This window comes from Eriocheir sinensis, chromosome 33, assembly GCF_024679095.1.
Source record: "Eriocheir sinensis breed Jianghai 21 chromosome 33, ASM2467909v1, whole genome shotgun sequence".
Classification (NCBI taxonomy): Eukaryota; Metazoa; Arthropoda; class Malacostraca; order Decapoda; family Varunidae; genus Eriocheir; species Eriocheir sinensis.
The window spans coordinates 1,183,100-1,208,195 of record NC_066541.1 but is presented as its reverse complement, the minus strand read 5'-3'; the positions used below and the strand labels follow the sequence as shown (position 1 = coordinate 1,208,195).

At 44.6% G+C, this 25,096-nt stretch overlaps 1 protein-coding gene across 4 annotated transcripts in view; it reads right to left on the bottom strand.

Moving 5' to 3' along the window:
- LOC127006502 (epoxide hydrolase 4-like) overlaps positions 1–25,096 on the bottom strand; it is a 58,605-nt gene that overhangs the window by 11,354 nt on the left and 22,155 nt on the right. For 3 of the 4 annotated variants that reach the window (XM_050876445.1, XM_050876444.1, XM_050876447.1), the window contains 2 exons: positions 2,972–3,213; positions 285–412 (listed from right to left, as the gene is read on the bottom strand). In XM_050876445.1, coding sequence (XP_050732402.1) covers positions 285–412; positions 2,972–3,184 — 341 coding nt within the window. In that variant the 5' untranslated portion in view covers positions 3,185–3,213. The remainder of the gene's footprint in view (positions 1–284; positions 413–2,971; positions 3,214–25,096) is intronic. The other variant, XM_050876446.1, reaches the window with a different exon arrangement.

The following is a 25,096-nucleotide window of genomic DNA, read 5'->3' as shown; positions in this document are numbered from 1 at the left end:
TGGATTTCTACCATTAACTATGCCCGTTGTTATATTCCTGAAGTTAACTTACTTCAATGACAGCTGCCATATTTAGACAGTATATTGTTGGAACACAGTTGTGAAATGACTTCATGTAGACCCAAGAAGAGAGCAGTTTAGATTTAGAATACTTAACACATAGGCCAACGTTTGTACTGTCCCATATACAACACGGCGGCGGCAGTTCCTCAGTCTATTCCCGCCACATTACGCCGCAGCAGCGCACCAGTCCCTTGCCCCAATACAACATTTTGACAGCTCACCAGAAGTCGAGGCTGAGGGTGGTGATCTGCTTTCGCCACGTGAACCAGAAGTCCGGCGCCCCATGCAGCATCACCACCAGCTGGGCCTCGGGGTTGCCTGCCTCCACGTAGTGAAGTTTGACGTTCTGCTGAGTAACGGAAGGAAGACACACACACAATACTTCAGATAATGGACGTGTGCTCATTAAGCAATGAAAGAAAATACATTGGCTAAAGAATGAATGAATTTATAATGGACACATATGCTTGACACTTAAAATAATCCATGGATAACAATGAGGCGACATATAACATTGTGAATTTAGATAATTAATACATATGAATTTATGAAGGAATGACATCAACTGTAAATGATAGGTTGATACAAAAAAGTACCAGTGAACTTGATGAAGCAATACAAAAATAGGATCGTTCCTTTTTACATATATTACTAGTGAATTTAGTGATGTATTACACCCTAACACTGACTTGTTTCCATTATATTACAGGTGATTCATGGAATAAGGGCAAATATATATATATATATATATATATATATATATATATATATATATATATATATATATATATATATTTTTTTTTTTTTTTTTTTTACGTTGTTGCCTATTGCGCCGAGGCATCTTCCCGGTGGGGCCTGATGGTCGGCCCAAGGCTTCTTCTAGGTGGGGCCTGATGGTCGGCCCAGCCTGTTCTGGCGCAGGCGAGTGTTTATAGCGCCATCTTGCATTGGCTCATGCTGCCCGGAACTCGTACTTGATTCGCTTGGACGGCTTCCTCTAGAGTCCGGGTTGATGGGTGGTCTTCAGGACAGCATGTGGTTAGTTTTAAGCCACTCGGCGGTGACCGAAAATCCGAGTGGTAGCGTGAGGATTCGAACCCGCGTCGTCCATCACGCGGCGAATGTGGTCCAGTACGCTATCACTTCTACCCTATATATATATATATATATATATATATATATATATGTATATATATATATATATATATATATATATATATATATATATATATATATATATATATATATATATATATATATATATATATATATATATATATATATATATATATATATATATATATATATATATATATATATATATATATATATATATATATATATATATATATATATATATATATATATATATATAGATATATATATATATATATATATATATATATATATATATATATATATATATATATATATATATACATATATACATATATACATATATATATATATATATATATATATATATATATATATATATATATATATATATATATATATATTGGAAAGGGGGGGGGGGCCTATATCACTGGTAACCTTTCTTGAGGGATCTCGTGAATGACCCCAGCCCGTTAGTTGCGCAGGCGAATTTTCTTTACAGTGGCTACCGTGATATACGAGTAAAACTCTTTCCATCGTTGGCCCATGCTGCTCCTCCGTGCTCCACTTGACCGAAGTCGATTAAGTTAGGGTTGACTGAAGATCTTGGCAGCATGTGGGTAATCTTCCGCAGTTGGCGATGGTTGAAAATTGTCAACGTTCATCGATGGGACTTGAACCCAGGTCCCATGGCTCACCACACCAACATGCTGACCAGTCGGTCATCGCTGACGCCGCCGCCGCCGTCGCTGCCGCGCGCGCGCTCTCTCTCTCTCTCTCTCTCTCTCTCTCTCTCTCTCTCTCTCTCTCTCTCTCTCTCTCTCTCTCTCTCTCTCTCTCTCTCTCTCTCTCTCTCTCTCTCTCTCTCTCTCTCTCTCTCTCTCTCTCTCTCTCTCTCTCTCTCTCTCTCTCTCTCTCTCTCTCTCTCTCTCTCTCTCTCTCTCTCTCTCTCTCTCTCTCTCTCTCTCTCTCTCTCTCTCTCTCTCTCTCTCTCTCTCTCTCTCTCTCTCTCTCTCTCTCTCTCTCTCTCTCTCTCTCTCTCTCTCTCTCTCTCTCTCTCTCTCTCTCTCTCTCTCTCTCTCTCTCTCTCTCTCTCTCTCTCTCTCTCTCTCTCTCTCTCTCTCTCTCTCTCTCTCTCTCTCTCTCTCTCTCTCTCTCTCTCTCTCTCTCTCTCTCTCTCTCTCTCTCTCTCTCTCTCTCTCTCTCTCTCTCTCTCTCTCTCTCTCTCTCTCTCTCTCTCTCTCTCTCTCTCTCTCTCTCTCTCTCTCTCTCTCTCTCTCTCTCTCTCTCTCTCTCTCTCTCTCTCTCTCTCTCATAAACTTTGTTTTTAGGTACTGCTATTAGGTGATCATCCGTGACGTATTAGCGAGACAAGCGATGGTTACCTTAGACATTCTAACGAATGTTCCAAAGTAAGTCAGCATATTTATATAATACATGCTTGTTAAGATATTAGGTGATCAACGGAAGGAATAAGAATGAAAAGGAAATATACAAGAATAATAATATGAAATGCACAAAAAACAGGAATAGAACAAACACGACACGAAGTGCAATTCAGACGGAAGACACGCAGTTTCGTCTGAGATGACACACAAAATGTTAAAACAAAGAAACACAAAAATTAAACCAATAAATAGAATTAGTAGATAAAAATCACACACAAAAAATAAAACGAAAAAAATTTTGAAGAAAAATATCCAAATAATCCACAAGAAAACTAAGAACTCCAAACATTAAACTGAAAAAAGACAAGCAAAGATCTTTACGAGATGTAAGATTCAGAACTCACTTGCAGCTTGAGGAACTTGTGTCTGCCGAGGTCAGGGTGCTCCAGGCAGGGCGGGGGCGCGTCCCTCACCCTTGGGTCCCTCACGGCGCCCCGCATAAACGCGAACACCAGCCGCGTCAGGACCACCGTGCCGAACACCACCGCCAACACCCACTCTAGACAGGTGTGCAGGCAGGCCAGCACCCACCATTTCACCGCTGCCGTCCAGCCCATCCCCGACCTTGCCGGCCACCGATCACACACTGTGTGGGGAAAAGGTATTCATTAAAATAACAGAATAGATGAAAAAAAAACCGATGCGAAGCATAAGTGAAGGTTGCAAATATCTTGCAATTAAAAGCTTTGAGCATTTTTTTGGATGTGTGTACACACACACTCACACACACACTCAAATATGTATATATATATATATATATATATATATATATATATATATATATATATATATATATATATATATATATATATATATAGAAAAATATGTATATATATATATATATATATAGGCGAGGGGAGGAGGAGTAATGGGAGTAAAGGGAGTAATGGGAGAGGACATCTAGCTCATAATATAACCAGGCAGCTTAGAAGTAATTCTAGGGGAGTAACAGAGGACGGGCTAAAAATCTTCTATACTAACAGCAGGAGCCTCAGAAACAAGATAGACTTACTAAGGGGTGAAGCTTGTTCAGAAAATTTTGACATAATAGCGATCACTGAGACATGGATAGACACTGCCAATAGAAATTTTAGATCAGAATTTTAAATAACGGGTTATCAGATGTTTCACAAAGACAGAAGGGGCAGAAAGGGAGGTGGAGTTGCACTATATGTTAAAGACTCACTTAAATGTTTAGTTAACAATTCAGTCAAAAATAACATGGATTCAGAATCAGTTTGGGTGGACGTTTACAAAGGGAAAGAAAAACTAACTCTAGGAGTACAGGCCACCCAACCTTAACAGGCAGGACACGAGCATATTACTACAGGAGATTGGCAGGGCGAGTATGAGTAGAAATGTCTGCGTAATGGAGGACTTTAATTATAGGAATATAGACTGGGAAGACCTAGTGGGTGACCTTAAAGCCGAGGATTTTCTTGAAGTTATACAAGATAATTTCCTTAAGCAGGTAGTTACTGAGCCTACCAGGGGAGATAACATATTAGACTTAGTCCTAACCAATAATGGGAACTTGCTACGTGAGTTGGAGGTGGGCGGAGAGTTAGGAAATAGTGACCACAGAACGGTTCGTTTTATCGTAGACTGGGATGTAACCCGCGAACTAAACCCAGTGTTAGTTCCAGATTTTAGAAGAGCAAATTACGAGGGGCTTCGAAGACATCTTGAAGGGGTAAACTGGGATAATTCAGGGATTCATGAGGGTAAGAGCTGCGGATTGGGGAGCCATGAGAACCAGGTAGAAATGTCTTACAATAATTTAGTTAGAGTAATAGCAGAGGGGCAAAGACAGCATATACCACAGCGAACACTTAGAAAAGAAAAGAAAAATCCTAAGTGGATGACTCGTGGACTAAGACACGAGATAGGGTTAAAGAAGGGAATTTATCAGAAAATAAAGAATGGTGAAACACATCTAAAGGGCCGGTACGTCGAACTATCTAGATTAGTTAAGAAAAACACCAGGATAGCAAAAAGGAACTATGAGATCAAAGTAGCAAATGAGGCGAAAAGTAATCCTAAGGGCTTCTTTCAAATGTATAGAACAAAAACACGGGAGAAAATTGGACCGCTGAAAACAAACACAGGGGAGCTAGTAGAAAATTACGAAAATATGAGCACATTGTTGAACGACTACTTCCTTTCAGTATTCACACAGGAGGATCGAACGACTGTTCCGGAAAGGGTTCAGGTGTACGAGGGCGGGGATGGCGATAAATTGAGGGATATAATCATTACCAGGCAAGTAGTTCAGGATGAGATAGATAAGCTTAAGAAGAACAAGTCGCCAGGTCCTGACAGGATATTCCCGAGGGTATTAAAGGAATTAGGTTATGTACTCAGTGACCCACTAACCGACATCTTTAAGATGTCGGTAAATACTGGCTATGTGCCGAGCCTATGGAGAGTAGCTAATGTGACGCCGATTTTCAAAAAGGGGGACAGGTCAGTTGCTTCAAATTATCGCCCAATTAGCTTAACATCGGTTATAGGCAAGATGCTGGAGTCCATAATGGCCAGGAACATTCGGGAGCATCTAGAGAAACATAGCTTAATTCATGACTCGCAGCATGGGTTCACTAAAGGTAGGTCATGCCTCACCAATCTCTTGTCCTTCTACAATAAAGTATTTGAGACGGTAGACAGAGATGAAAATTATGATGTAATCTATCTTGATTTTAGTAAAGCGTTTGACAAAGTTCCTCACCAACGACTGTTGCTTAAATTACAGGCTCACGGAGTAGAGGGTAAAGTTTTTAACTGGGTCAAAGCGTGGCTTAGCAATAGGAAGCAAAGAGTGCAAATCAAAGGTAAAAGATCTGACTGGGGATGTGTTACAAGCGGGGTCCCACAAGGATCGGTATTAGGTCCACTTTTGTTTATTATTTATATCAATGACTTAGATACAGGATTTAGTAGTGATGTCAGTAAGTTTGCAGATGATACCAAGATCAGTAGAGTAACTGAGTCGGATCAGGACGCTAGTATTCTCCAGGGTGTTATTGTAGGATATCAATGTATTATTTTTATTTAATATCACCACGAATTAGGCATACAATTGTCAATGGAAAAACCCACGACAGATAGATCACGCCACCTTATAGGAATGTCGTCCGTCAGTGTTTACCGTCTCAGTTTTGTATACTTCGCACTCCGATGGTGCGCGGAGGTCACCTTGACATACGTGACCAATTGTAACAATTATTTTCCAACCTGTAACTCGCAACTCCTTCACGAGAGTCCGACTGACACACAACGACAGTCGCTCTCGCTCCGACGCTTCTTGTACATAAAGGCTACGAATATGATTAGCCTTAAGGAAGCTGAAGTCTTAATCAACACCCTTTAAACGCCCCCCGACAAGCCCGTTACAAGGGTGAACTAAACAGATTGTATGACTGGGCGGATAAATGGCAGATAGAGTTCAATGTAGAGAAGTGCAGTATTCTGAGTGGAGGTAGGAACAACCCCTCACATAACTATTGCTTAAATAGCACTCTCATAAGCAGGTCTGGGTGCGAGAGGGATTTAGGGGTCTTAGTGAGCTCTGATCTCCGTCCAAGGGCACAATGCATTCAAGCTAGAAATCGAGCAAATAGGGTACTGGGATTTATTTCAAGGAGCGTAATCAACAGAAGCCCCGAAGTTTTCCTCAAACTATATTTAGCATTAGTTAGACCTCATCTTGACTATGCGGTTCAGTTCTGGTCACCTTACTATAGAATGGATATCAAAATGTTAGAATCGGTGCAGGGGAGGATGACTAAGATGATTCAGGGGTTGAGAAACTTGCCATACGAGGAAAGACTCAAACAGTTAAACTTGCATTCTCTAGAAAGGCGAAGGGTGCGTGGAGACATGATCGAGGTTTATAAATGGATGAAGGACTTTAATAAGGGAGACATTCATAAGGTTTTGTTGGTAAGTGAACCGGGTAGGACACGAAATAATGGGTTTAAACTGGATAAATTCAGATTCAACAGGGACATAGGCAAAACTTGGTTTGCTAACAGGGTGGTGGATGAATGGAATAGGCTTAGCAGTCATGTGGTGAGTGCCAATACAATTGTCACATTCAAAAATAGATTAGATAAATTCATGGACAGCGATATTAGGTGGGGTTAGATACACGGGAGCTACACGGGAGCTTAGGTTCTGAGGAGCTGCCTCGTACAGGCCTACCGGCCTCTTGCAGACTCCTATGTTCTTATGTTCTTATGTTCTTCTTATATATATATAGATATATATATATATATATATATATATATATATATATATATATATATATATATATATATATATATATATATATATATATATCATCATCATCACCACTTTGTTTAACGTCCGTTTTCACTCTTCCTGAGCGGTTGGACGCTTTATGGCTCTCCTCCAATCTACTCTGTCTTCTGTCCGATGCTCATCCAATCCCATCAATGCCATATCTTCCTGTATAGACCTTCTCCTCGTTTACCTAGAACTACCAACTGGTCTCCTTCCTTCTACCTCTAATCTCTCAAAAACTCCCAGCACTGTATCCTCACCTGCACTCTTCACATGTCCAAACCATCGGAGTCTTTCCCTTCTGAGCACTGTTTCCATGCACATGTCCTCTACTCCACATCCGTTAGCTACATCTGCACTGGACACCCTATATCGCCACCTCATCCCCGCCATATTCCTCAGCATTCTGCGATCACTTGCTCTCAATACCTCCATCAATTTTCTAGTTAGAGCCCATGTTTCTGCTCCATACAACATCACTGATCTAATACACGCTTGGTACACCCCTGCTCTGCTCTGTACAGAGATGCTACGACTCACGAGCAGACTAGCCACCTCCCTCCACTTTAACCACGCTGCCGCCACTCTCGCTCTGACTGTCCTCTCCACTGTACATCTCCCAAATAACAGAAATGTTCTACCTCATCCAGCTTTCCTCCATTCACCTCTAGTTTATCCCTCTCAGTTTCTTGTCCTTGCTGTCTACTTACACAAGCTGGGCATATCAAATTCTGCACTCCTCTTACATTTCTGAGGCCTGAACATCTAAGGTGGCACCACTGCCTGCAACATGTGCACAAGACAGAATTTACACCTACTCCCTTCCCACAGCATCCACATGGATATTTTCCTGATTTAATCTTTTCTCTTGCTTCTTTTCCAGTCACCATGTACTTTGTTTTTTCCATATTAATTTTCAAACCTCTCTTCTCCATTCCTTCCTTCCATTTATTAAACTTTTCTTTCACTTCTTCTGCTGTCTCTGCATTTACTAGGCCAAATCATCTGCATACAGCACCTCCCATGGTGCCTCTCCTCTTCCTCAAGAGGGGGCTAAGGGCAGTTCCCTGGTGAACCCCCACTCCAATTTCGAACTCATCTGATGATCCCACCACTGTTTTCCTTCTCGATTTTGTACCTTCATATAGTCCCATCACCGATTCAACTAATCTTTCTGGTAGTCTTTGCCTACTCAATGCCCATCTTATAATTTCCCTTGGTACTCTGTCAAATGCCTTCTCTAGATCTACAAACACATGATATAATCTCCTCCTCTTCTCCATAAACCTTTCCTGAAGCCCTCTCCTAGTATATATTGCTTCAGTTGTTGATCTCCCAGGGCAAAAGCCAAACTGAAATTTATCGATTCATATTATCCTTCTCAGCCTCTTCTCCAGGACTTTTTCGTATACCTTCATGCCATGCTCCAGTAACCTTTGGGGGTGTACCACATTTCAAAGCATCTCCTTTCCCTTTAAAAATGGGTATAGTGTAGCTTCCTTTCCTGTCTTCTGGTATCTCTCCCTTTTTTAATTCATCGTTTAACACTCTTGTCAATTCCACCACTCCTTCCTTTTCTGCTGCTTTTATTAAATCTACTGTTAGCCCTGAAGGACCTGCTGCTCTACCATTTTTCATTTCCTTAAGTACTTCTTTTACTTCCTCTTCCATATTTTTTTTCTTCTGGACCTTCTACTTTTTCAGTTTCATTTATCGTATATTCATTTTCCTCATTTAATAGTTCACTGAAATATTTACTCCATCTTTCCAATATCTTTTCTTTTTCCACCATGATGTTCCCTCCATCTTTTACAAACTTTGCCCCAACTACATCTGCTCTCTCTTTCTTTTTAATTGTTTCGCAATTTTAAACATCTCATCTTTTTTAAATGTCTCCCTTCTCTCTCCCTCACCAACTCTTCTGTTGCCTTCTTCTTTGCCTTCACTACCTCTTTTCTTGCCTTTTTCTTCTTTTCTTTAAACACCTCTCTATCTTCCTCCTCCTTTGTCTTCTGCCATTTCTTGTATGCCTCTTTCTTTTCCTTGATGGCCTGCTGCACTATTCCATTCCACCACCATGTCTCTCCCTCCTTTCTTCTAATTCCTTTTGTTTCACCACACACTTCTCTCCCTGCTTTCATGATAGTTTCTTTCAATTGTTCCCATCCTCTATTATTTTCCTCATTTTCCCTTTTCATTCTTTGTTCAAACTCTCTTCTGGTTTCCTCCTCCCTCAGCTTCCACACTTTTATTTTTCTTTCTTCTTTCTTTTTTATCTTTTTCTTTCCTATCTTCGTGACTATGTCAGCACACAGAAGTCTATGTTGTGGCAGGCACGCTTCCCCCGGGATCACCTTCACGTCTTTTATCCAAAAATCTTCATCCTTTCTGTACACTAGATAGTCTACTTGCGTTTCCCTGACAAAACTCCAATACTTTCTCACCTTCTTTGTTTCTTTCTCCGTAACCATACACACCCATTACTTCCTCAAATCCATCTCTACTTTGCCCTATATGACCATTCAAATCTCCTCCAATAAACACCTTCTCATTTCTTAGACCTGCCATCTCGTCATCCAGCACTCCCCAAAACTCCTCCTTCTCCTCGTCTGTCCTCCCCACCTGAGTGGCATACACAGAGACAACAGTGAATAGTTTCTTTACTATTACCATTCTTACTAGCATTATCCTTGATGTTATCCTCATCACTTCAATTACATCTTCAATTAGCTCCTTCTGCTTCCTTCATCCTTAAATTGCACTTACTGCACACAACAAATGGCAACCTTTCTCCTACCCAGCATCTCCACCACTTCCTTGCTTCTTCCTCTCACCGTCCTTATTCTAAAGCTAACTCCGGAGATTCTTCGCACCCCTTCCCCACTTAAGGGCTGCCGGGTACTGGGGGCCATATTCTGAAATCGAGCCATTATCAATTTTTGGCGCAAGATTTTCCAGGTGCATGCCCTTGCTAACCCAACCACGCCTTAGCAGTAAACAGCAGGCTGGCGGCCCACTGTAAGCGAAATGGTTGGCTTTTCCTTGACAATTGGGACCTCTTTTACAATAAAGGCACCTTTTATGCCAAGGATGGCGTGCACCTGTCACTCCAGGGGGTGGAGGTTTTCGCAGACTCCCTCGAGCGATCACTTAGCACCCTACAAATTTTTTTTAGAGTAGGCGAGGGGGGAGGGCCTGTCAATGCATCGCAGACTGGGACTAGGGGGCGCAGGAGAAATCGAAAGGATATAAGAAAGGATGGGCTAACGGCTTATTACACCAACAGTAGGAGTCTCAGGAACAAAATAGATCTACTGAGGGGGAAAGCATGTGTCGAGAAATTCGACATTATAACTATCACGGAAACATGGGTGGATACTGCCAACAAAAACTTCATGTCTGAGTATGAAATAGATGGTTACCAGATGTTTCACAAAGATAGAAAGGGAAGAAGGGGAGGGGGGGTGGCACTGTATGTTAAAGACACTTAAATGTTCCGCTAACAACTCTATTCAAACAAATGGCGACTCAGAATCAGTTTGGGTGGACGTCCACAAAGGGAGAGATAAACTAATTCTAGGGGTTCTTTACAGGCCACCCAACCTCAGCAGGCAGGACACTGATATATTACTACAAGAGGTAGGCAGGGCGAGCAGGAGCAAAAATGTCTGCATAATGGGGGATTTTAACTATAGGAATATAGATTGGGAAGGCGTGGTGGGTGATCTAGAGTCTGAGGATTTTCTGAAAGTAATACAAGATAATTTTCTCAAGCAGGCAGTAACAGAGCCCACCAGGGGTAACAACATTCTGGACTTGGTCTTAACTAACACCGAGTATATGATCAGCGAGCTAGATGTTGGGGGAGAATTAGGTGGCAATGATCACAAGGAAATTAGGTTTAAATTAGACTGGGCGGTGACCCATGAACTCAACCCTGTGTTGGTGCCCGACTTTAGAAGAGCTGATTATGAGGGGCTCAGAAGACACCTTGAGGAGGTAAATTGGGAAACCTTAGGGCTGGATGAGGGCCAGATCTCAGGGCTGGAACCGGAAAGACAGGGGAACCAAGTAGAAATGACCTACAATAATTTAGTTAGAGAAATTGCAGAGGGTCAGAGACAGCATATCCCTTACCAAGCACGTAGGAAGAAAAATAACGACCCCAAATGGATGACCCGCAGACTCAAGCATGAAATAGGCTTGAACTTTAAGAGAGGAATTTATAGGAAAATAAAGAACGGAGAGATCCACCTCAGGGGTAGGTATGTTGAGCTAGCCAGGTCGGTGAAGAAGAACACCCGCCTAGCAAAAAGAAATTATGAGATTAGGGTAGCCAACGAGGCCAAGAGCGATCCCAAGGGCTTCTTCAAATTGTACAGGACGAAAACAAGGGACAGAATTGGACCGTTGAAAACAAACACGGGCGAGCTCGTTGAGAATGGAGAAGATATGAGCCAAATGATGAATGACAATTTCCTCTCAGTTTTCACGCAGGAAAATCTAACAACCATTCCGGAGAGAGTTCAGATATATGAGGGTGACGAGAACGACAAGTTGAGGGATGTGATCATCACTAGGCAAGTAGTCCAGGATGAGATTGGTAGGTTGAAGAAAAACAAATCGCCGGGCCCAGACGAAGTATTCCCAAGGGTTCTGAAAGAGTGCAAGGAAGTCCTTAGTGGCCCTCTTGCTGATATCTTTAAGATGTCGGTAAATTCTGGGTATGTGCCCAATCAATGGAAAGTAGCTAATGTGACGCCGATTTTCAAAAAGGGAGACAAGTCAGCCACCTCAAACTATCGCCCAATTAGCTTAACATCAGTTGTAGGAAAGATGTTAGAGTCAATTATAGCCCGGAGCATTCGGGACCATCTAGAAAAGCATAATTTAATTCATGATTCACAACATGGATTCACTAAGGGTATGTCTTGCCTTACTAACCTGTTGTCCTTCTACACTAAAGTATTCGAGGCGGTTGACCGAGATGAAAACTATGACATACTGTATCTAGATTTCAGTAAAGCGTTCGACAAAGTCCCTCATCACCGGCTATTACTAAAATTACAGGCTCATGGCGTAGATGGGAAAGTTTTGAACTGGATCAGGGCGTGGCTTAGTGGTAGGAAGCAGAGAGTGCAAATCAATGGTAGGAAATCTGAATGGGGCAGTGTTACGAGTGGAGTCCCACAGGGGTCGGTGCTGGGTCCTCTGCTTTTTATTATTTACATCAATGACTTGGACACAGGAATTAGTAGCGATGTCAGTAAGTTCGCAGATGATACCAATATCGGTAGAGTAATCCAATCAGACAGCGACGCTACCGTTCTCCAGGATGAGCTTGACAGACTATATGATTGAACGAGGAAGTGGCAGATGGAATTCAATGTCGGGAAGTGTAGCATTTTGAGCGTAGGTAGGAATAACCCCTTACACAATTACGCCTTAAATGACACTCCTCTAAACAGGTCTGGGCGTGAGAGAGACTTAGGAGTCCTAGTGAGCGCTGACCTCCGTCCTAGAGCTCAATGCAACCAGGCAAAAAATCGGGCAAACAGAGTACTAGGTTTCATATCAAGGAGCGTGAGCAATAGAAGCCCTGAAGTCATCCTCAAACTTTACTTAGCACTAGTCAGACCTCATCTCGATTATGCAGTTCAGTTCTGGTCCCCCTACTATAGAATGGATATCAAGATGTTAGAATCTGTACAGAGGAGGATGACAAAGATGATTCAGGGGGTGAGAAACTTGCCTTATGAAGACAGGCTGAAGCAATTAAATCTACATTCTCTAGAAAGGCGAAGGGTGCGAGGAGACTTGATCGAAGTTTATAAATGGATGAAGGGATTTAATAAAGGGGATGTCAATAAAATTTTGAGAGTGAAAGAGCCAGGTAGGACGCGTGGAAATGGTTTTAAATGAGACAAATTCAGATTCAACAAAGACATAGGCAAGAATTGGTTCACCAATAGAGTGGTGGACGAATGGAACAGGCTTGGGAGCCATGTTGTGGGTGCCAATACCATAGATACATTCAAGAAGAGGTTAGATAAAGCCATGGATGGTGAGGTAAGGTGGGGTTGAGTGTACAGGAGCTGCCTTGTATAGGCCAACCGGCCTCTTGCAGACTCCTTACGTTCTTATGTTCTTATGTTCTTATTATAAGTGGTGGCCCTAGCCTTTGCCTGAACGACAAAGGCAAACCCTACAAGGCAGCAGGGGGCTATGAGGTTTACCACCCACTATTTCACCCATAGCTGGGACTGGATGGCCATTGTCTCTGATAAAAATGAGTATATATATATATATATATATATATATATATATATATATATATATATATATCTATATATATATATATATATATATATATATATATATATATATATATATATATATATATTTTATACCAGAGCCTTTGCACTCCTACTAACCATGATCTTTACATTTCTGCCCGGAATCATGCAGAATTTATTCTTCGACTTATCAAAATCTCTTTCATCAATAGTAAATGTCAAAACCTTGCTTGTTTTAATTCTTACCGTGACTTCTGGCACCTATCCAAAAAAGTGTCCTCCATTTTCACTTCTTCATCTTTCCCTTCTCTCCTTAACCCTGACAGCAGCTCCGCCGTCTCATCTATCTCTAAGGCTGAACTCTTATCTCAAACTATCTGTAAAAACTCCACTTTGGACGATTCTGGTCACATTCCTCCTACTCATCCCCCCTCTGACTCCTTTATGCCTGTTATTAAGATTTTTCACAATGATGTTTTCTATGCCTTCTCTAGCCTCAACTCTCAGAAGGCTTATGGACCTAATGGAGTGCCTCCTATTGTCCTTAAAAACTGTGCTTCCGTGCTGACACCCTGCCTGGTCAAGCTCTTTCGTCTCTGCCTATCAACGTCTATCTTTCCTTCCTGCTGGAAGTACGCCTTTGTACAGCCTGTGCCTAAGAAGGGTGACCGTTCTAATCCCTCAAACTGCCGCCCTATACCTTTACTTTCCTGTCTATCTAAAGCTTTTGAATCAATCCTTAACCGGAAGATTCAAAAGCACCTTTCCACTTCTAACCTTCTATATGATCGCCAGTATGGGTTCCGCAAGGGGCTTTCTACTGGCGATCTTCTTATTCTATTAACTGATTCTTGGTCATCCTCTCTTAGCCGTTTCGGCGAAACTTTCTCTGTTGCGCTAGACATATCGAAAGCCTTCGATAGAGTTTGACACAAGTCTTTGCTTTCGGATTCTATCCCTCTCTCTGTTCCTTTATCTCCAGTGTCCCTTCCGGCCGTTCTATCTCAGCGGTGGTAGACGGTCACTGTTCTTCCCCTAAACCTATCAACAATGGTGTTCCACAGGGCTCTGTCCTATCACCCACTCTCTTCCTGTTATTCATCAATGATCTTATTTCCATAACAAACTGTCCTGCCCACTCATACGCCGACGACTCCACTCTGCACTATTCAACTTCTTTCAATAGAAGGCCATCCCAACAGGAGGCTGTAGAACGCTTAACCTCAGACCTTGCTAGCATTTCCGATTGGGGTAGAAGGAACCTTGTGTCCTTCAATACCTCAAAAACTAAATTTCTCCACCTATCAATTCGACACAATCTTTCAAACATCTATCCCCTATTCTTCGAAAACACTCAGCTGTCATCTTCTTCAACATTAAATATCCTCGGATTATCCTTAAAATCTTAACTGGAAACTTCACATCTCCTCTCTCACTAAATCAGCTTCCTCGAGGTTGGGCGTTCTGTATTGTCTCCGCCAGTTCTTCTCCCCCGCACAGTTACTATCCATATACAGGGGCCTTGTCCGCCCTCGTATGGAGTATGCATTTCACGTGTGGGGGGCCTCCACTCACACAGCTCTTCTGGACAGAGTGGAGTATAAGGCTCTTCGTCTCATCAGCTCTCCTCCTCCTACTGATAGTCTTCTACCTCTTAAATTCCGTAGCGATGTTGCCTCTCTTTCTATCTTCTATCGATATTTTCACACTGACTGCTCTTCTGAACTTGCTAACTGCATGCCTCCCCCCCTCCCGCGGCCCCACTGCACACGACTTTCTACTCATGCTCATCCCTATACTGTCCAAACCTTTTATGCAAGAGTTAACCAGCATCTTTACTCTTTCATCCCTCACGCTGGTAAACTCTGGAACAATCTTCCTTCATTTGTATTTCCTCCTGCCTACGACTTGAACTCTTTCAAGAGGAGGGTATCAGAACAACTCTCCTCCCGAAATTGACCTCTCTTTTTGGCCACTCCTTTGTACTCTATTCAGGAGCAGTATGTAGCGGGCTTTTTTTCTTTAATTTTTTTTTTTGTGCCCTTGAACTGTCTCTTTTGCTATATATATATATATATATATATATATATATATATATATATATATATATATATATATATATATATATATATATATATATATATATATATATATATATATATATATATATATATATATATATATATATATATATATATATATATATATATATATATATATATATATATATATATACGAGGGGGGATCAAAAAGTTCGCGGAATTTTTCAGAAAATAATTTATTATTCAAAAAATATGATTTATCTTCAATTTATTTTTCAACATAGTTGCCATCCAGGTCAAGACATTTTTCAAGGCGATGCTTCCAGCTTCGTTAGCCGTCTCTAAAGAACGTCGAAGGTCTTGTTCGAAGCCATGTGTTGACAGTGTTTTTAGCTTCTTCTACATCACTAAAATGAGTTCCTTTTAGCATTTCTTTGAGTTTTGGAAAAAAGGAAGAAGTCTGATCGAACTAAATCTGGACTATAAGGCGGGTGAGGAAGCACTTCCCATCGAAATTCTCGAAGAACTTCTTTTGCAACCCGCGCAGAATGCGCTGGTGCATTGTCATGGTGAAACAAGATCCCACCATGATGTTTCCCTTTACGTTTTTTGACTAATGCCTCTTTCAGCTTCCTTAAAACATTTGCATAGTAGGCTCCTGTCACAGTTCTTTGACCTTCAAGATAATCTATTAATATCACCCCATCTGATTCCCAGAAAATGGTGGCCATCACCTTTTGAGCTGACTTTTGAGATTTGAACTTGATTGGTCCCGATGATCCACGTGGAAGCCACTGTTTTGACTGCTGTTTGGATTCAGGATCATACTGGTAGATCCAGGTTTCATCTCCGGTGATTATTCTGGAGAGGAAATGCTCTTCATTAACCTCAATTTTGTTCAATATTGCTAAAGACAGATCGCTCCGAAGAATCAGCTGATCAGGGCGCAACGCTTTTGGTACCCATCGCGCTGAAAGCTTGCTAAGTCTCAAATTATCGTGCAGAATTGAATTTGCCGAACCATATGAAATGTCTAGGGACTTGGCTAACTGAATAACTGTTATTCTTCGATCCTCTTCAATTAAATTTTGAGCAGCCTCAATGTTTTGGTCATTTTTTGATGTTCCCGGTCTTCCACTGCGATGGTCGTCTTCAAGGTCGTCTCTCCCTTCTTTGAATCGCTGAATCCACTTGTAGACTGCAGTCTTCTTTGGAGAAGTAGTACCATAAACTTTTTCCAAAGCCTCCATAATCTGTGTCCCTTTCCATTCAAGTTTCACCAGAAATTTCATATTCGATCTTATCTCAAAATAACTATTTTCCATGGTTTCAAAAGGAGCTTTTTTAAAGGAGGGTCTGTGTTCTACAATAGTCTGCGCAGAACTGATTGCAGGTGACCAATAGCAAGGTACACACTCAGTGATATGTTCTGACATGTTTAATCTTGTTTTAGCCTAATTTTTTTCTTGCTACGATAAAATTCCGCGAACTTTTTGATCTCCCCTCGTGTGTGTGTATATATATATATATATATATATATATATATATATATATATATATATATATATATATATATATATATATATATATATATATATATATTAGGTATGCACAATGACAAATTTTTCGATGCATTAAAAGTATACCTGATGCAATAGTTTTGTGAATTATTGCATAGTGGAAAGAGAAAAGTTCTTTTTTTCTTTTTTTCCTCTACGATTAGCACACTTGTGTACGAAGCCTGCTGGGTGCTTGGAACATAAAACGGTAAGTTATTGCAAGTCCTGTTCACTGTAACACAGCCTTAAAGTTGGTGGCAATGGTGTCAAAGATTCTAACCTTCAGTTTGATAATATTCAAACCTTTGTTAATATACGGAATTTTTAACATTACCCTGAGGGAAAAATTAATGGTGGAGATAAAAGGGGACGAGGTGACTAGGGATTTGGGCATCTTTTTCCATTATATTGATTTGGATAAATTCAAGTTCATGGAGGAAATAGGCAAGAACTGGTTGACGAACACGGTAGTGGATGAGTGGAACAAATTGAGAAGTCTTTAAGGAAAATATAATCGAAAGCTTTCATTAATAGGAGGTTTGATGGGATGGGGAGGGAAGCTGGTGAATAACTCACTCTCAGGAGCTGTCATGTGTATGCTGTTTGGCCTCGTAGTCTCCTTATACCCTCGTGTGCTGGTGAAATGTGTGGGTTAGGAGGTTCCAGTGATAGGATGCACGATCATGCCGGAGAAAGGATAGTTGCCTTCAGATACGACTTCCATGAATTTCTTCCTATAGGGCTATGTTAAGAATATCACGTAAGATATTGGTTCAGGAAATCAATGTCTTGAAGGGAAGGATCATTGACTTTATGGCCACCACCTGGAAGGGTTTAGCGTATTTTCATGAAAAAAAGTTTAAAAATTATGCTTATTATTTCTTCTCCCAGTTTAATGCCTTTTTTTATTAAAGTAATAGTATCGAAGCACTATGCAACGGAGACTATGTAGTAGTATATTTCTCGCTTGTGTAATCTTCCCAAGGCGCCTGTCCTTGACTAATCTAACCTGACTCAACGGCCTCGCGTCATGACCTTCCCGCAATCGTGATACGTGACTAATGAAAAAATGTGTCAGTATCGTTTAACAATACAAATAATCTCCATGCTTTTCTTATTACACTATTTCATTAAATATATTACCTTTATCTAATGACAAATCTTATGCTGTGAGTGCATGTAAAGTTTCGTTCTATCTTTAAACAGCGACATTCGAAAACCTTAGCCAATGACATTCACCTTCGGTCCTTACTTTGCAGGAGGGAACGGAGGTGAGGATGGGAGGGTGAGTGGGTGATGGAGCCAAATGATGATAAATGTGGGTAGATGACCGTGATGGGGCATGAAGTGTTTATTGAAATTAATGATAAGTTTATTGACGTGAAGAGAATAAATATTCACTTTAGGTTCACACTACGCGGGGAGGAATGGAGGTAGTGGGTGGGTGGGTGTTGTGACTAAATAACAGTAAATCAGAGTAAATGAGTATAGTAGAACAGGTGTGGATAAAGTGGAAAATGTGAATACCAAGTTAGCAAGGTTTAATACAGGAAGCATAGGAGTAATAGATGCTCTGTGGGTGTGAGATTCAAATAATGGAAAATGTAGGTCGATCAGCGTTGTAGTCAATGTGAACAGACTGATAGATGTGGATACGAAATGGATAAGGTGAGGTAGTGGGAGTGGACTAGTAGGTGCTGGGTGGATGGATGATGCGGTTAAACACTTGAAACGTTTGTGGATGAGGGTGGCAAGATGGGTTTGGGGGTGGCAAGATGGATTTGGGGGTGGTAAGATGGGTTTGGGGGTGGCAAGATGGATTTGGGGGTGGTAAGATGGGTTTGGGGGTAGTAAGATGGGTTTGGGGTGGCAAGTTGGGTTTGGGGGTGGCAATATGGGTTTGGGGTGGCAAGATGGGTTTGGGGTGGTAAGATGGGTTTGGGGTGGCAAGATGGATTTGGGGGTGGTAAGATGGGTTTGGGGTAGTAAGATGGGTTTGGGGTGGCAAGATGGGTTTGGGGTGGCAAAATGGGTTTGGGGTGGCAAGATGGGTTTGGGGGGGGCAAGATGGGTTTGGGGGTGGTAAGATGGGTTTATGGGTGGCAAGATGGGTTTGGGGTGGTAAGATGGGTTTGGGGTAGCAAGATGGGTTTGGGGTGGCAAGATGGATTTGGGGTGGTAAGAAGGGTTTGGGGTGGCAGGATGGGTTTGAGGGTGGTAAGAAGGGTTTGGGGTGGCAAGATGGGTTTGGGGTGGTAAGAAGGGTTTGGGGGTAGATGGGTTTGGGGTGGTAAGAAGGGTTTGGGGTGGCAAGATGGGTTTGGGGTGGTAAGATGGGTTTGGGGTGGTAAGAAGGGTTTGGGGGTGGCAAGATGGGTCTGCGGGTGGTAAGATGGGTTAAGGGGTGGCAAGATGGGTTTGGGGGTGGTAAGATGGGTTTGGGGTGGTAAGATGGGTTTGGGGGTGGTAAGATGGGTTTGGGGATGGTAAGATGGGTTTGGGGTGGTAAGATGGGTTTAGGGGTGGCAAGATGGGTTGGGGTGGTAAGATGGGTTTGGGAGTGGTAAGAAGGGTTTGGGGGTGGCAAGATGGGTTTGAGGGTGGTAAGAAAGGTTTGCGGGTGGCAAGATGGGTTTGGGGGTGGTAAGATGGGTTAAGGGGTGGCAAAATGGGTTTTGGGGTGGTAAGATGGGTTTGGGGGTTGTGAGATGGGTTTGGTGGTGGTAAGATGGGTTTGGGGGTGGCAAGATGGGTTTAGGGGTGGCAAGATGGGTTTGGGGGTAGCAAGATGGGTTTGCGGGTGGCAAGATTGGTTTTGGGGGTGGTTAGATGGGTTTGGGGGTGGAAAGATGGGTTTGAGGGTGGTAAGATGGGTTTGGGGTGGTAAGATGGGTTTGGGGTGGCAAGTTGGGTTTGGGGGTGGTAAGATGGGTTTGGGGGTGGTAAGATGGGTTTGGGGGTGGTAAGATGGGTTTAGTGGTGGCAAGATGGGTTTGGGGTGGTAAGATGGGATTGGGGGTGGCAAGATGGGTTTGAGGGTGGTAAGATGGGTTTGGCGGTGGTAAGATGGGTTTGGGGGTGGTAAGATGGGTTTGGGGGTGGTAAGATGGGTTTGGGGGTGGTGGTAAGATGGGTTTGGGGATGGTAAGATGGGTTAAGGGGTGGCAAGATGGGTTTGGGGGTGGTAAGATGGGTTTGGGGGTGGTAAGAAGGGTTTGGGGTCGCAAGATGGGTTTGAGGGTAAGATGGGTTTGGGGTGGTAAGATAGGTTTGGGGTGGTAAGATGGGTTTGGGGTGGTAAGATGGGTTTGGGGTGGTAAGTGGGGTTTGGGGGTGGCAAGTGGGTTTTGGGGGTGGCAAGATGGGTTTGGGGTGGTAAGATGGGTTTGGGGGTGGTAAGAAGGGTTTGGGGGTGGCAAGATGGGTTTGAGGGTGGTAAGAAAGGTTTGGGGGTGGCAAGATGGGTTTGGGGGTGGTAAGATGGGTTAAGGGGGCAAGGGTTTGGGGTGGTAAGATGGGTTTGGCGTTGGTAAGATGGGTTTGGGGGTGGCAAGATGGGTTTGGGGGTGGCAAGATGGGTTTGGGGTGGTAAGATGGGTTTGGGGTGGCAAGATGGGTTTGGGGTGGTTAGATGGGTTTGGTGTGGAAAGATGGGTTTGGGGGTGGTAAGATGGGTTTGGGGGTGGTAAGATGGGTTTGGGGGGGGCAAGATGGGTTTGGGTGTGGTAAGATGGGTTTGGGGTGGTAAGATGGGTTTGGGGTGGTAAGATGGGTTTGTGGTGGCAAGATGGGTTTGGGGTGGTAAGATGGGATTGGGGTGGCAAGATGGGTTTGAGGGTGGTAAGATGGGTTTGGGGTGGTAAGATGGGTTTGGGGTGGTAAGATGGGTTTGGGGTGGTAAGATGGGTTTGGGGTAAGATGGGTTTGGGGTGGTAAGATGGGTTTGGGGTGGCAAGATGGGTTTGGGGTGGTAAGATGGGTTTGGGGTGTGGTAAGATGGGTTTGGGGTGGCAAGATGGGTTTGCGGGTGGTAAGAAGGGTTTGGGGGTGGCAAGATGGGTCTGCGGGTGGTAAGATGGGTTAAGGGGTGGCAAGATGGGTTTGGGGGTGGTAAGATGGGTTGTGGGGTGGTAAGATGAGTTTGGGGGTGGCAAGATGGGTTTGGGGGTGGCAAGATTTGTTTGAGGGAGGCAAGATGGGTTTGAGGGTGGCAAGATGGGTTTCGGGGTGGCAAGGTGGGTTTGAAGATGGTAGGATGGGTTTGGGGGTGCTAAGATGGGTTTGGGGGTGGCAAGATGGGTTTGGGGGTGGTAAGATGGGTTTGGGGGTGGTAAGATGGGTTTGGGAGTGGCAAACTGGGTTTGGGGGTGGCAAGATGGGTTTGGGTTTGGCAAGATGGGTTTGAGGGTGGTAAGATGGGTTTGGGGGTGGTAAGATGGGTTTGGGGTGGCAAGATGGGTTTGAGGGTGGCAAGATGGGTTTGGGGGTGGCAAGATGGGTTTGAGGGTGGCAAGATGGGTTTGAGGGTGGCAAGATGGGTTTGGGGGTGGAAAGATGGGTTTGGGAGTGGTAAGATGGGTTTGGGGGTGGCAAGATGGGTTTGTGGGTAGCAAGAGGGGCTTAGGGGTGGTAAGATGGGTTTGGGGGTGGCAAGATAGGTTTGAGGATGGCAAGATTGGTTTGAGGGTGGCAAGATTGGTTTCGGGGTGGCAAGATGGGTTTGGGGGTGATAAGATGGGTTTGGGGTTGATAAGATGGGTTTGGCGGTGGCAAGATGGGTTTGGGAGTGGTAAGATTGGTTTGGGGGTGGTAAGATGGGTTTGGGAGTGGCAAGATGGGTTTGAGGGTAGCAAGATGGGTTTAGGGGTGGCAAGATGGGTTTGAGTTTGAGGGTGGTAAGATGGGTTTGGGAGTGGCAGGATGGGTTTGAGGGTGGTAAGATGGGTTTGGGGGTGGCAAGATGGGTTTGGGGGTGGCAAGATGGGTTTGAGGGTGGCAAGATGGGTTTGAGAGTGGTAAGATTCTTTATTTTTTTTTTTTTTTTTTTTTTTTTTTTTTTTTACGTCGTTGCCTGTTGCGCCGGTAGGCATCTTCCTGGTGGGGCCTGATGGTCGGCCCAAGGCTTCTTTCAGGTGGGGCCTGATGGTCGGCCCAGCCCGTTCTGGCGCAGGCGAGTGTTTATAGTGGCGCCATCTTGCATTGGGTCATGCTGCCCCCCGGAACTCGTTCTTGACTCCCTTGGACGGCTTCCTCAAGAGTCCGGGTTGATGGGTGATCTTCAGGACAGCATGTGGGTAGTTTTAAGCCACTCGGCGGTGACTGAAAAATCCGAGTGGTAGCGTGGGGATTCGAACCCGCGTCGTCCATCACGCGGTGAATGTGGGCCCAGTACGCTACCAGTTCGGCCACCGCCTACAAGATGGGTGGCAAGATGGGTTTGGGGGTGGCAAGATGTGTTTGGGGGTGGCAAGATGGGTTTGGGGGTGGCAAGATGGGTTTGGGGGTAAGATGGGTTTGGTGGCAAGATGGGTGTGTGGGTGGTAAGAAGGGTTTGGGGTGGTAAGATGGGTTTGGGGTGGTAAGATGGGTTTGGGGGTGGCAAGATGGGTGTGTGGGTGGTAAGAAGGGTTTGGGGTGGTAAGAAGGTTTGGGGTGGTAAGATGGGTTTGGGGTGGTAAGATAGGTTTGGGGTGGTAAGATGGGTTGGGGGGTGGTAAGATGGGTTTGGGGGTGGCAAGATGGGTTTGGGGTTGGCAAGATGGGTTTGGAAGTGGCAAGATGGGTTTGGGGGTGGTAAGATGGGTTTAGGGGTGGCAAGATGGGTTTGGGGGTGGCAAGATGGGTTTGGGGGTGGCAAGATGGGTTTGGGGGTGGAAAGAATGGTATGGGTGTGGAAAGAAGGGTTTGAGGTGATAAGAAGGTTTGGGGTGGCTAGATGGGTTTGGGGGTGGTAAGATGGGTTTGGGGGTGGCAAGATGGGTTTGGGGGTGGTAAGATGGGTTTGGGGGTGGCAAGATGGGTTTGGGGTGGCAAGATGGGTTTGGGGTGTGGGATGGGTTTGGGGGTGGTAAGATGGGTTTGAGGGTGGTAAGAAGGGTTTGGGGGTGGCAAGATGGGTTTGGGGGTGGTAAGATGGGTTTGGGGGTGGCAAGATGGGTTTGGGGGTGGCAAGATGGGTTTGGGGGTGGTAAGAAGGGTTTGGGGGTGGCAAGATGGGTTTGGGAATGGTAAGATGGGTTTGGGGTGGTAAGATGGGTTTGGGGGTGGTAAGAAGGGTTTGGGGTGGCAAGATGGGTTTGGGGGTGGTAAGAAGGGTTTGGGAGTGGTAAGATGGGTTTGGGGGTGGTAAGATGGGTTTGGGGATGGTAAGAAGGTTTGGGGTGGCAAGATGGGTTTGGGGGTGGTAAGAAGGGTTTGGTGGTGGCAAGATGGGTTTGGGGGTGGTAAGATGGGTTTGGGGGTGGTAAGATGGGTTTGGGGGTGGTAAGATGGGTTTGGGGGTGGTAAGATGGGTTTGGGGGTGGCAAGATGGGTTTGGGGGTGGTAAGATGGGTTTGGGGGTGGTAAGAAGGGTTTGGGGGTGGCAAGATGTGTTTGAGGGTGATAAGAAGGGTTTGCGGGTGGCAAGATGGGTTTGGGGGTGGTAAGATGGGTTAAGGGGTGGCAAAATGGGTTTGGGGGTGGTAAGATGGGTTTGGGGGTGGTTAGATGGGTTTGGGGGTGGTAAGATGGGTTTGGGGGTGGCAAGATGGGTTTGGGGGTGGTAAGATGGGTTTGGGGGTGGCAAGATGGGTTTGGGGTGGTAAGATGGGTTGGGGGGTGGCAAGATGGGTTTGAGGGTGGTCAGATGGGTTTGGGGGTGGTAAGATGGGTTTGGGGGTGGCAAGATGGGTTTGGGGGTGGTAAGATGGGTTTGGGGGTGGTAAGATGGGTTTGGGGGTGGTGGTAAGATGGGTTTGGGGTGGTAAGATGGGTTTAGGGTGGCAAGATGGGTTTGGGGGGGGCAAGATGGGTTTGGGGGTGGTAAGATGGGTTTAGTGGTGGCAAGATGGGTTTGGGGTGGTAAGATGGGTTTGGGGGTAAGATGGGTTTGGCGGTGGTAAGATGGGTTTGGGGTTGGTAAGATGGGTTTGGGAGTGGTAAGATGGGTTTGGGGTGGCAAGATGGGTTTGGGGGTGGTAAGATGGGTTTCGGGGTGGTAAGAAGGGTTTGGGGTAAGATGGGTTTGGGGGTGGTAAGAAGGGTTTGGGGGTGGCAAGATGGGTTTGGGGGTGGTAAGATGGGTTAAGGGGTGGCAAGATGGGTTTGGGGGTGGTAAGATGTGTTTGGGGGTGGGAAGATGTGTTTGGGGTGGCAAGATGGGTTTGGGGTGGCAAGATGGGTTTGAGGTGGCAAGATGGGTTTGGGTGGTGGCAAGATGGGTTTGGGGTGGCAAGATGGGTTTGGGGTGGTAAGATGGGTTTGGGGTGGTAAGATGGGTTTGGGGTGTAAGATGGGTTTGAGGTGGTAAGATGGGTTTGGGAGTGGTAAACTGGGTTTGAGGGTGGCAAAATGGGTTTGGGGGTGGCAAGATGGGTTTGGGAGTGGTAAGATGGGTTTGGGGTGGTAAGATGGGTTTGGGGTGGCAAGATGGGTTTGGGGTGGCAAGATGGGTTTGGGGTGGCAAGATGGGTTTGGGGGTGGCAAGATGGGTTTGGGGGTGGTAAGATGGGTTTTGGGGTGTTAAGATGGGTTTGGGGATGGTAAGATGGGTTTGGGAGTGGTAAGATGGGTTTGGGGGTGGCAAGATGGGTTTGGGGGTGGCAAGATGGGTTTGGGAGTGGTAAGCTGGGTTTGGGAGTGGCACGCTGGGTTTGGGGTAGTAAGATGGGTTTGGGGTGGTAAGATGGGTTTCGGGGTGGCAAGATGGGTTTGAGGTGGCAAGATGGGTTTGGGGGGGGGACGATGGGTTTGAGGGTGGAAAGATGGGTTTGGCGGTGGCAAGATGGGTTTGCGGGTGGTAAGATGGGTTTGGGGGTGGCAAGATGGGTTTGAGGGTGGCAAGATGGGTTTGAAGGTGGTAAGATGGGTTTGGGGTGGTAAGATGGGTTTGGGGGTTGTAAGATGGGTTTGAGGGTGGCAAGATGGGTTTGGGGGTGGAAAGATGGGTTTGGGGGTGGTAAGATGGGTTTGGGGGTGGCAAGATGGGTTTGGGGGTGGCAAGATGGGTTTGAGGGTGGCAAGATGGGTTTGGGGGTGGCAAGATGGGTTTGGGGGTGGCAAGGTGG